Below are 12,790 nucleotides of genomic sequence, written 5' to 3'. Positions count from 1 at the left end.
CAAATGGTAAAATGCCCTCAAACTGTTCAGTGACCAGAAGCTATTGATACTTTAAGCTGAGCTGACCTACACACTCAACAAGACAACAGCACATTGATCCACGGTGATCTGTTTGGATTGAGTCTGCAAGCGCTTTGCAAAAACAATCTTGAGAGCTGTCCCAGTTAAAGTTGTGGTCAGTGTGGATGAGGCAAAACTTGTTTTGTTTAACGTCTCCCCTGACCCAAAATAAAAACCAAAATAGCCAGGTAAGCGAGGCTTTAAGCCAGGGCTCTCGAACACAAAGTAAAACTATTTCCCCATGCTTATTTCCCCCCCTCCCCCGTGCCCCACAGTTCCTTACATCTCCTTGTCAATTGCTGGAAATGGGCCATTGTCATTACCACTACAAACAGTTCTTTTTCTCTCCTGCTGATAATAGCTCACCTTTACTGATCACTCTCCTTATAGTGTATATGGTAACACCCATTGTTTCATGTTCTCTGTGTATATATATATATATCTTCCTACTGTATTTTCCACTGCATGCATCCGATGAAGCGGGCTGTAGCCCATGAAAGCTTATGCTCAAATAAATGTGTTAGTCTCTAAGGTGCCACAAGTACTCCTGTTCTTTTTACAGCTAAAGACTAACACAGCTGTTACTCTGAAACCTGTAGTACTTATGGAAATCTTAGACATAGTCTCCAGACCCCAGGGGTCCCCGGACCACAGGTTGAAAACCACTGTTTTAAAGCACAACTGTACTGATAAATTAGAAAGAAGCCATAAAAGGGGAGTTGGAGTGTGTGTGTGAGAGGGGGAAATATTTTAAAGGAAATCAGATTTTGGACCTGATCTTTTAATCCATCCTTTTGATTAACTATGCGGCAACACAAATATATATCAAAGTCTGCCTACAGCAAGAATCCAATTGTGACATAGAAAACATTGATGCATCTGTCTCCCATCGCTTAGGGCTTACCCTGAAAGGTGCTGATCACTTTAATTCCAGTCCAATAACACACATCAGGCCTGATCCAACGCCTGTTTAAGTCAATGGAAAGATTCACTTTGACATCAATGTGCTATGTGGATCAGGCCCTTAAACACATTCTTAACTCTAAGCATGGAGTAGTTCACTTGACTTCAACAGGACTACAAACACATGCTGAAAGTTATGCATGTGCACAAATACTTCCAGGATCAGAACCCTACAACATGGAGATGGGCTCAAGCATCCGAGTTTGGATCTGGATCTAGATTTCAAACACTCCAAAATTTGGGGTGCTTGGATCTTAGGTTTTGGTTTAGAAAAAGGAGCTATTTACAAAATGTAGATCTCGATTCAGATTTGGAACACTGCAAAAGCTTGGGGAGGGGTGTGGTTCTTGGGTTTTGATTCTGGCCCATGGTTAACATAAAGGGAGAAAAAATGAGATATCACAGGAAAAAGTGCAGTGAAATGCAGTGATTTTTATATTTCTAACCAGGAGAGAACTCAGAAAGGAAGCAGTGAAAAATATAGATAAACCAAACATTTTTTTAAAAAGGAAATAAAATAAAAATAGACATTTGTATAAAGTGAAAGAATTGCTAAAATAAGCACTACGTATTTTTATAGTTGTATCGAAATGAAATCGCATTATAAAATAAAGTTTAAAAGAAGAAAACCTTACCTTAGCTTGTTTAAAATATCCAACAACTGAAGACCTGACAGAGGAAAATAAAAAGTGCTATTATTCTAATCCTACTAGGTGTTAAGCACTTCTGTGAGGAATTTGTATATGCATAAAACCTAACATTTCCCAGGTGCAAAGGATTAAATTGCTATTGAAAGTTGCATTTTTTTATTATTACCAAGGTGCCTAAATTCTCCTCTTGGAACCTCTAATCATTGTATATTGCAAGGCTGTACAAAAAATTAATTAAAAAAAAATTATGGCCTCCTAGTTCTGCAAAGACTTATGCACATGCTTAGTACTACATACTACTGCAAGCAGTTTCATTGCCTTCAACAGAACTACTCAGGATGAGTAAAGTTAAGCATATGCATAAATGTTTGCAAGACTGGGACAAGGAAAGGAAAATGTTCATCAAAAAGAGCTTGGATCCCCAGTCTTGCAAATATTTGTGTAGGTGCGTAATACCCTGGAGCTAAATATCTGCAGGATCAGGACTTTATTTTACAATGTTGTGAAAAACAGGTGTATTATCCTCAACTGCACATGAAGTTTCTTAAAATGGAGTATTTGAACGTCTGTCTCATTGTACCCAACATTCCTTATGTTCAAGCAATTAGAGACTACTACTGTATGTTCTTAAATCACGTGCTACATTGTATGGGCTAAACTGAGTCCTGGCAAAAGAAAGCACAACTCCCATTAACTGTGAGAGAAATTGCATCAGATCTCAGTTTGGCCCTGAATTACAGAGGCCATGTCTATAATACAAAATTCTGTTGACTTAACTTACGTCAGCATACAGCCCCCACAGTTATTAAATCGCTTGGGCATGTGCACACTTGGCTCTTTGTGTTGGTGGTGCGCGTCCTCACCAGAAGCATTTGTATGAATTGTATGGTCAGTATGGGGCATTTTGGGACAGCTCCTGAAAGCTACAGTCAATGTAAGCAACGCACTATCTACACTGACACTGCATAAACCTAATTACATCAACCGCAACTCTTATGCTGCTTGGGTAGTGTTATTAAATCGGTGCGAGCCAAATTTAAGTGGAGACACTTCCACAACTAGGTCAATGTAAGGCAGTTTATGTTTAGATAAATGTGTAGTGTAGATCAGGCCTGAATAAAGACTGGGCTGCTACAGACATGAGTTGATTAAACTAGCTCATGGAATAGAGGTTGCAGTGTATATATAGGGTACATTAAGCTGGAATTCTGTTAGCCTACAAGAAGAAAAGATCAAGTTTATGTGAAAAAGAACACAGCTTGAAATAATGGGATTAAAGAAAGTGTATCAAATATAAAACGAGAGTCAAAGGCTACTGCACTGGCTGTAAATTAGGCTCATTATTGGTGTCTCAGGTATGACACAATACAATTTGCACAACTTTTTTTTTCCATTTAACTATCTTACTGGTATTTTGAAAACCTACCACAGAACTGCCTTGAGTTCAAGAGTTTCATTCCTTTGATAAAGTTAAATCCAACCCACTTTCTTACTGTAGCGGGGCAGTTACCCTGCTCCGGTTGAAAAAGCTAAGCTGACTGAGGAAGCAGCCACAGCTGGGACCATGCCCAATCAGGCCACAGCTGGCCCTATAAAAGGGCTGTGAGCCAGGAGCTGAGTGACAGTCTCTCTCCGGCCGTGGAGGGAGAAGGACCCAGCTGCCTGGGAATCGGATACATGAAGCAGAGTAGTGTTGGGGAAGGGCAAGAAGTGCTGGGGAGCTCCAGCCTGGCAACTCCCCAGGCTGAGGCCTTGATAAAGGCTTATGCAGGTACTGGGGCTGGGAGGTGCAGCCTGGGAATAGGCAGAGGTAGCTGGTACAACCCTCTTGCCAATGATGAGTGGCCAATACAGCCTGCAGTTTGCCCCAGTGAGAGGGGGCTAGATGATGACTGGCAACAGCCACCAAGGCAAGGTGGGTATAGGGGATTGGGGGCTCCCCTGGGAGGGGGACTTAGCGTGTGGGGGTACTATGGTGGGCAGAACCCCAAGGGCACCGGGATGCAGGAGAGACACGGGGCCTGCGACAGGCAAGACAGCAGCCACCAGGAGGCGCTCCAAGTGCTGGATGAGCTAATTCCCAAATGACCAGCAGGAGGCGCCGCACCCCTGAGTCTTCGTTTTGCTGCACTTACCTATAAACTCATTTCTGAGTTGCGTCCTGATTTTTAGTTCTTCAGTCCCCAGGATCACGGCATTAATAACACTTAGCAGCGTTATCATGTAAGGCACGTTATCCGTAGCGAAGAGCTCATTCATTATGACACTGAATCGATACTGCTGGTTCTTCACAGTCTGTTAACACACAAGTGATATTGCAGATGTTCCAGTTTAGAAATTTTTTTTTCCTTTTAAAAACAGACTCCAAAACAAGGTCAGTATCTTAACTCCTCATCAGCATATCTCACTAAACATGAGAAAGAAAAATGTGTGCTAGAGACAGCTCCTTCCATCACTGAGCAGACATCTAGTCAGCAGAGAAAGTAAATGGAAACTGATCACTTGCATTGGAAAAGTTTCCTCTTTGACCTGAGACTTCTTCCTGCTCCTTGGTACAGCCATCCAGGGCTGTGAAACCCACAGGAATGGTACCTTTGATTCTTGTGAATTTTCCACTGATGCTGGTAGGGCTGCCACAGAGATTCTTATGGCTGCCAGCCAGCTGCCTCTAGCTGAGTCATTGTGCAGCCACTCAGATTTCTGCTGACAAGGAAGGCATCTATTTTATTTTTTTTTGTACTTACCACAAAGCTCAGTCCCTGACTCTCTAACCAGAATGACGCAACTTGATCCCTATGCCTGTGCTGTGCCCCCAGTTGCAGGGATGCATCCATGTGCATCCAGCTGCAGGATCAGAACTGAAATAATACTGCACACTGGTCTACCTATCACACAGGGAGCTAGATAATAACAGTATATAGTGCTCTGACTATGCACTTGCCTTATAATGGTCCAGAGCATCCAAAGCCAGGGCATGCCCGTCCACTGAGTAAATGCAGAGTGCAGCTAGCAGGTCAAACACCTGTTTTTTGACCATGACATTAGATGTGTCCAGTGCTGCCAAAAGGAGAAAAATGTATATTAGTGTCTCTGAAACTCCATCAACATCCATAGTCTGTGATGCACACAAGCAACGTACTTGTGGCTTGCATGTTATTTGCAATGAGATTCAAATACCTGCACTCAAGAATTACACATTTTATTGCAAATTCACAAAAATGGTTCAGTTTCTTGAAAAGAAGGAGAAATGTTGCAGGCTTTTGTTTGAACAGTCTTATTCTTTGAGTTTAAATGAGTGTACTATGAATTGCTCTAATCAGCCATCCCATATTTCTGCTTCCCCTTTCCCTGTGTGTTCCACAGAGCAGGGGCCAGGATATACTTTATTAATCTTTTACACTGAAGCAAAAAGATTGCATTACTGAATAACCCTACAAATGCTCCTACTTCCACAATGAAAAATGCCCATTCCTATATTTTATTGCTGTTAGGAAAGACAAGACTTTTCTTTCTGGGAGGAGAAAAAGGAAAATCTGATGAAGTGGGAATTCACCCACGAAAGCTCATGCTCCAATACATTTGTTAGTCTATAAGGTGCCACAGGACTCTTTGCTGCTTTTACAGATCCAGACTAACACGGCTACCCCTCTGATACTTTAAAATATAGAAGCTTATCAAACAGTAGAGAGTTTAAATAGCTATAAATAATAGGTTTGTAGATATGGTGATTCTCCTTAGCATATGCACAACATGCCTCAAGTGGCACATGACTAGGATTCATCAGTGAATTTGATCCACTGGTTGGATCATTAGCTTCCCTGACCCAGGCCAGGTGCTGACTGGGCACATGACATGAATGCTGATCCATGTGGCATTAGTAGTATAGAGTAACGTTAGAGACCTCCGCTAAGACCAGGGTCTCATTCTGGTTAGCACTATACAAATAGTAAGAGATGTCTTGAAGAACTTATATCTAAACAGCCAAGACACACAAAGGATGGAAGAAAGAAGGCAGCATTAGCCTCACTTTACAGATGGAAACTAAGGCCTAGAGAAATTAAATTACTTGATTAAGGTCGCAGGAAATCTGTGGCAGCATCAAGAATAGAACTGAGATGTTCTGAGTCTTAACCACAGAGACACCCTTCTTCTTTGTCAATTGTAGCTGTTGATGTCCACTTCATTAACTGTCCACACTCTGCTTTTTGACTTGACAAACAATAAGTGACAGATATCTGTCTACCAGGTGAAGTCAGGGAGGTAAGGAACCAGTAGTTTCAATGTTATCCTAAGACAGAGTATGTCTTACTTTTGTTGGCAAAACATGAAAGACTTCTATGTGGAAACGGGTCCAATATTTCTTCTTTGCCATATGCTAACAATTGGGGGAAGTGGCATTTAAAAGCAGTAGGGTTTTTTTTAGAGGAAAAAATCCCTGTTTTATTAAATGAGTAGGCATAAGAATAGCCTCTAATGTCCTTGTGAGAAAGCTGCTAAAGCCCTATGATATTTAAAAGGCAACTGCATGATAAAAATACCTCTTTATTATTTCACAGATATATATTATGTTCAGAGTGGAGCAGGTGACTAAGCAACAAGAAGCCTTATTGCAAAGCTGACTTGTGTGTGTTTAAAAGGAACAATCAGCATTCTTACCTTGAGAGAGTTTCCTGACATAGCCTTCATTGCTGACAATGTATTCGATCCCCTTGTGGGAGTTCATGAGAGCTCGCACACAGTTAATGCAGGTGAGCTGAAGCAGGGCATCAGAAATCCTGGATACTCCTCTTCCAGACAGTCTGTCCAGGGCCTCTAAGAGGAGATCTAGGCCACTCAGCTCCAGGAACTGGATCATCCAGGCGTCATCGCTGCTCTCCAGTCGCTTCTTGAGACCAGAGTAGTTCACTACTGAGGGCATTTGTAGGAGGCGAATGCATAGTTCTGGCTCTGCATTTTCTAGGTTGGCCTCTGACTGGTCAGTCTCCTGGGGCCCAAGTTTCTCCTTTACGGCAGCCCATTTCTTCTGGGCACCTTCCTTCTTGACAGACATCATGAATAATCTCTCCTTTAAAGGGAATGAAAAGGCAAAGTGAGAAATATTTGGATTTGGTAACATCTCCTCAAATGAAGGGGCATTTCCCATAGTGATCAGAAACTTAAATCACAGATATTGAAAGTCTGTCTTTATTCTCAAGTGCCCAGCAGGTACACTGATCAACTGGAAGAGTAGCTCTCCAGCTATTGCAATGGTTCTCAAACTTTTGTACTGGTGACCCTTTTCACACAGCAAGCCTCTGAGTGTGACCCCCCTTATAAATTAAAACCACATTTTTATATATTTAACACTATTATAAATGCTGGAGGTGAAGCGGGGTTTGGGGCTGGAGGCTGACAGTTCACGACCCCCCATGTAATAACCTTGCAACCCCCTGAGGGGTCCTGACCCCCAGTTTGAGAACCCCTGAGCTACTGAAAGAAGATTCCATTGCATTTAATCTACTCACATCACAACCAATCACTGCAATCTGTCCAGACTGGCTTAACCATTAGAAGATCAAAGACAGTAATCCATAGTTTTTAAAGTAATTAATTTATATCACTCAATAATCACTTGCTAGTTTTCACACAATGGAAAGGATGGTGGTGTAAGTGCTGTATTATCAGGTGTTGGCTTGGTATTTTTCTTCAGCTGCAAGTGCTTGAAAAGAAACCAGCCGATCTCCTAGGTTTTGTTGAACAGAACTGGTTGAAGAATGTTTGGGTCCTCCTACCCCTCCACCCAGAAAATGTTTCATCTAAATTTTCCACAGAAATTTTCTTTTCTCTTTGGCAAAAATTCAAATACTGAAAAATTTTGGCAGAAAAGCAAAACATTGGAGGAGTTGGATGATTTTTGTTTTGACAAAAAATCAAACATTTCCACAAAAAACTAACACTTGTTTTTGCAAAAAACAAAAACACCCCTCCCCCTACTTTGGTTAAACCTCAATTTTCCGTCATTAAATAACTTGGATGGAAAAAATTTGACCAGCCCTCCTGTTGATTTGTCTACACTGTTTAAAAGAAAAGAAAAGAAAAGAAAAAATTCAAAAGCTAATAGTTTCTATGATTTTTTTCTTAATTCGATGTTTAGTGTGTGGATTTAAACATCCCCTGTGGTGTTTTCAACCCCAACGTTGCAGCATGGTGCATGAGAATGAGAGATGAAGCCAAGTAGGTACTAGAGAGGGGCGCAGCTATTGTATCTTATATGGAGCATCATAAGTTTTGGACATTAGGGGGTTCATGTTCTCGAGGAGCCAGTGGAAAGAGGAGCAGAGAGGCAGTAATGGAAACATTGTAATGAAAAACTAGGTACACCCCTTCCAAAGGACATGTGCTGAGGATGGAGTTCTCCTCCTGACAGGGCTGGATTTCCAGTTAGGCACCGTAGGCACACGCCTAGGGGCACCAAAGTTCTCAGGGTGCTTAAAAATTCAAAGTTTGCTACTCCCAGGTCCTGGCAGGGTGCAGAGCTGGCTGATGGGGAGACAGCCTCACAGCCCTGCTGGAGCACTCCTGACAGCAGGGAAGGTGAAGCAGCATGGGAAGAGCTCAGCAGTCCAATGCAGCTGGGGGCCCTGCTGGGTAGGTGGGTCCTGAGGGAGCCCGGCCTAGGCAGGCCCCACTCCTGCTCCAGCATGACTGATCACGCTGCTCCTGAGAGCCCAGAGCAATCAGCTCAGTGGACACAGTCCCCTCCCAGCGGGGCTGGTGAATGCGGCTGGGGGACAGGGCACAGAAGAGCGGGTCTCTGGCAGGGTTTGTGGGAGGGTGCTGGGCAGTGGGGGAGTTTGTGGGGGCTGCTGGGCAGTGGGAGATGGGGAAGGTCTGTGTGTGTTGGGGTGCTGGGCAGTGGGGTGTCTGTGTGGGGCACTGGACAGTTGTGGTGGTGGAACTGTATATGGGGGTGCTGGGCAGTGAGGAGGGTTGTGCGGGGTACTGGGCAGTGGTGGGGTCTGTGTGGGGCACTGGACAGTTGTGGTAGTGGGGCTGTGTTGAGGGGTGCTGGGCAGTGAGGGGGTTTGTAGGGAGTGCTGGGCAGTGGGATGGCTTAGTAGGGTACTGGGCAGTGGGGGATGGGGAAGGTCTGTGCTGAAGCACTGGACAGTTGTGGCTGTGGGGCTGTGTGTGTGGGGTGCTGGGCAGTGGGAGGGGTCTGAGACGGGACAGGGGTGGTGGTGTACAGGGTGCTGTGCAGTTGTGGTGGGGGATTTGTGGAGGGGTAGGAGGGCACTGAAGATGCTGTGCCTAGGAGCCCGTAAGGTGTAAATCCAGCCCTGTCGCCTGATACATGGCACAGGCTTCCCTAGAGCAACATTCTTTTGCCCTTTTTTTTCAATTGAACCACTCTTGGGAAACACACGGACTCAATCCTGAGACCCACAACAACTCCATTGTGCTTAAACTGCCAGCTGGGGATTCTCCTGATGTAGGAAGAAAATCTGCATGGTGCAAAGTGAATCTCTTGGGGATGTGCTAGGCGCAGTGGTTCTCAAACTTTTGTATTGGTGACCCCTTTCACATAGCGAGCCTTTGAGTAAAAACAATATACAGTAAAAACAGTTTTTATATATTTAACACCATTATAAATGCTGGAGGCAAAGCCGGGTTTGGAGTGGAGGCTGACAGCTCATGACCCCCCATGTAAGAACCTTGAGGGGTCCCGACCCCCAGTTTGAGAACCCCCGTGCTAGGGCAAGGGGGAGTGTCACTGGCTGTGCTGTGCTCTGGCAGACTGTGGCTAACGGTCACTGTATTTTTGAGATAGTTTAGGACAACCCAATGGATGTTCTAATCTATGGTTCTGCAGCAGAGGCCACACATAAACTGCAGGGCAGCTAGAAGCAGCACAGTCCCATAAGCATATGGCTGAACTATAACAGTAACCCAGGACTGCCAATTCCTGTGATTTTGATCATGTCTTGCCATATTTGAGGTTTTTCTTAAAGTCCCAGCTCCCGAAGTCAAGTGATTATAGAAGAATCTCAGCTTCCATTCAAATAACCCCACCAAAGCAGTAAGTTTCTAGCCCTTCTGGTTGCAGAGAAAAGTTTGAAAGCATGAACTGAGTGTATCAAAAGGTTCAGAAGGCAAATGAAAAGAAACCCACATTTATAATTGCTCCAAAATAGTGTTGTGATTTTAAAGCCAATTTCCCGATTTTTCTGATGCCTGACTTGTGATTTTTGAACGTTTGGGATGGACAATAGTGATGATTACCCCAGTGTCCATTATGCTGTTGTACATACAGCCAGGTTTTCCGATTCAGAGGGAACTTTATTTGCTCTCCCCTTCTCCCCCCCACCCATCACCATTTAGTTTAGGGTTACCTTGCCTTTGGAAACCTATGTGTCTATTCACCAGCCACAGGCATTTAAGGTATGGAGCTGTTGCTTTAAAGTGTGTCTCCTTGCAGTACGGATGTGTCATCGGAATGGAATGTACTAGACTTGTAACTGCTATAGCTTTTCAGAACTTTTGCATTTGGATTGACTGCTATTTCCAGTAGAATAGCTCGGATTATGCAGGTTTGCCAGCCACACTAAAGGCGATGGGTACTGATCTAAAACTGGGTGAGGGGTCAAAAGGGGTGGTGTAACTGCGGGGAGTTTAACAGAAAAGTTCCTGAGATCAAATGTTTATTGAAGCTACAGAGAAAATTTCAGCACTGCTTAGTCAGTGGCCCCTTCTCTCTCAGTACTGTTTGACTGAAAAAATGTAACAATGGAAAATGAGAAGCAGCGAATGAGCCATTTAGGCACATACTGGACAGCTAAAAAATACACAAACCAAAAATCCATTCCCAGTGCAGCCAGACTTTTATGATCTGTCACTAACAACTGAATTCTGCAGTAGTCCTAACTTGGGCAAAAATCCTCATTAAATTCACTGGGGTGAAGCTTCTCTACTGCCACCTCTCTGTACTAAGTACAAGAAGCTGGGCTTGGCACAAGGCAGTGATCTGTGGGGGAGGGGAAGAAAAAATCCTCCCCCACCCCAAAAGCGGTGGAGCTCTGTGCAGTCTGCTAGAGCCCTGAGGCAGAGGTAGCCCTCTTACCGGTTAAGCTGCTGCGGAGTGGATTTACTGTCACAGTCTGTTCTTTTCCTGCAAAGGAAGTCCCCAGGGTATTGGGTTCTGATGCAGGCAGGGATGCAGCAGACCCATTTCCTATGTGCCTCCAATCCTGCCCTATGCTGTGCATCAAAACCACACACCTTCCAGGGTCTGAGGCCAAGCCCAGATCCGTCTGGCTGACTTCAATGGGTCCTAGACCAGGTGCCCACTGCAGGCAGGGCCCTCTAGCTTTACAGGAGGAGGAGGCGGCTAAAGGAGGTAAATAAATAAAACCACCTCTCTATATTGCCTGATGACGTCAGTGTTTTAGACCAAAGCAGATAAAAGCAAGACTGCCTTGTCTGCCTGCAAAGCAATGCTAATAGGCTATTGTTTTCTTTAAGCACATTTCCTGCTGCAGTGTCTCTTTGGGTGGGGAAGGGCATGAGGAATAGTTTTGGAGCCAAGGTGTGTGAAACCAGTGGAAGAATTCAAACTGTTATGTGTGCAACTTTGTCTTGGCACCAGTAATTGCTACCCACACCTTAATGTTTGTCTACATCTCGTTCTGCACATAGCATTTCTCCTGGGAGGAAAGAATGGTCTAATGACCAAGGCAGAGGCTAGCAATAAGGAGATCTGGGTCCTGTTCCTGGCTCTGTGTGACTGTGGCTGAGTCAGTAATCTTTCGGAGCGTCAGTTTCTCTTCCTGTAAAATGGCCATAATAATATGTTCCTAACTCATTGGGGTGTTTTGAGATTTAATTCCTAAGCAGCTGTATAGTGCTTTGAGACCCTCAGCTGAAAGTGCAAACTCTTATTGTAGTTCTCATTCCTATATTTCAGTAAAATGCAGCATGTGAACAAAATGTGGTTGATAATTTCCCTTTTTAGGCCAAACATACGTGTGTAGGACAGGCCCAAACTGTACAGCCCTTCCTCTGTCCTAATTCACATGGTCTGACTCTCCTCTTCCTTATGCCAGTGTAAATGAAAATATATTCCTTCACTGACGTCAGTGAAATTACACAGGGGTAAAACTGCTGTCAAAGGAGAGAAGAATCTGTGCCATTAACTTTAATGGGAGTTGTGCTTGAATCAGGACTGCAAGTTTTAACCCTGTATGTACAGTGCAGAGCCAAAGTTCCTACCTGGTGCAAAGCCTGGAACATCAGCTTTGCACTGGAGATCTCCACAGGGCGGAGAGAATGAAATCCTTTCCCTGACTTCGCAGAGGAGGGATGTACTGCAGTTCTGTGCCATTCAGCCTCCAGGCACCAGAAGCAACTGCTGATTCTGTACACCCTCCTCTTTCTCTGTTAATATTACTTTCTTTTAGATTAGGGGTAAATAGCTTTTCTGCTCTTCGCATAGCACTAAACCCTTTGATAGCAAGCCTGGAAATTAATGCCATTTTTTAATATATATTTTTACTTTTAGTTATCAAAATTAGGGCTGTCAAGTGATTAAAAAAATTTACTGCAATTAATCGCACTGTTAAACAATAATAGAATACCATTTATTTAAATATTTTGGATGCTTTCTGCATTTTCAAATATGTTGATTTCAATTACAATACAGAATACAAAGTGTACAGTGCTCACTTCATTTTTGATTACAAGTATTTGCACTGTGAAAAAACAAAAGAAATAGTATTTTTCAATTCACCAAATACAAGTACTGTAGTGCGATCTCTCTATCATGAAAGTTGAACTTACAAATGGAGAATTATATACAAAAAAACTTGCATTCAAAAATAAAAGAATGTAAAATTTTAGAGCCTGCAAGTCCACTCAGTCCTACTTCTTGTTCAGCCAATTGCTCAGACAAACAATTTTATTTACATTTGCAGGAGATAATGCTGCCCACTTCTTGTTTACAATGTCACCTGAAAGTGAGAACAGGTGTTCACTGTTGCAGCTGGCATCGCAAGATATTTATGTGCCAGATGCGCTAAAGATTCATATGTCCTTCATGCTTCAACCACCATTCCAGGGGACATGCATCCATGCTGATGATG

The 12,790-nt window shown here is 43.5% G+C and overlaps 1 protein-coding gene across 1 annotated transcript in view; it reads right to left on the bottom strand.

Moving 5' to 3' along the window:
• Positions 1 to 1,654: 1,654 nt before the first annotated feature.
• Positions 1,655 to 12,790, bottom strand: part of INF2 (inverted formin 2) — a 40,088-nt gene continuing 28,952 nt past the window's right edge. Inside the window, exons 2-5 of the mRNA XM_032771590.1 lie at positions 6,330 to 6,738; positions 4,615 to 4,730; positions 3,809 to 3,968; positions 1,655 to 1,692 (exon numbers count right to left, since the gene is read on the bottom strand). Of these exons, the coding sequence (XP_032627481.1) occupies positions 1,655 to 1,692; positions 3,809 to 3,968; positions 4,615 to 4,730; positions 6,330 to 6,726 (711 nt within the window). The 5' untranslated portion in view covers positions 6,727 to 6,738. The remainder of the gene's footprint in view (positions 1,693 to 3,808; positions 3,969 to 4,614; positions 4,731 to 6,329; positions 6,739 to 12,790) is intronic.

Source organism: Chelonoidis abingdonii, chromosome 4, assembly GCF_003597395.2.
Source record: "Chelonoidis abingdonii isolate Lonesome George chromosome 4, CheloAbing_2.0, whole genome shotgun sequence".
Classification (NCBI taxonomy): domain Eukaryota; kingdom Metazoa; phylum Chordata; order Testudines; family Testudinidae; genus Chelonoidis; species Chelonoidis abingdonii.
This window is presented reverse-complemented; position numbering and strand designations above follow the sequence as displayed.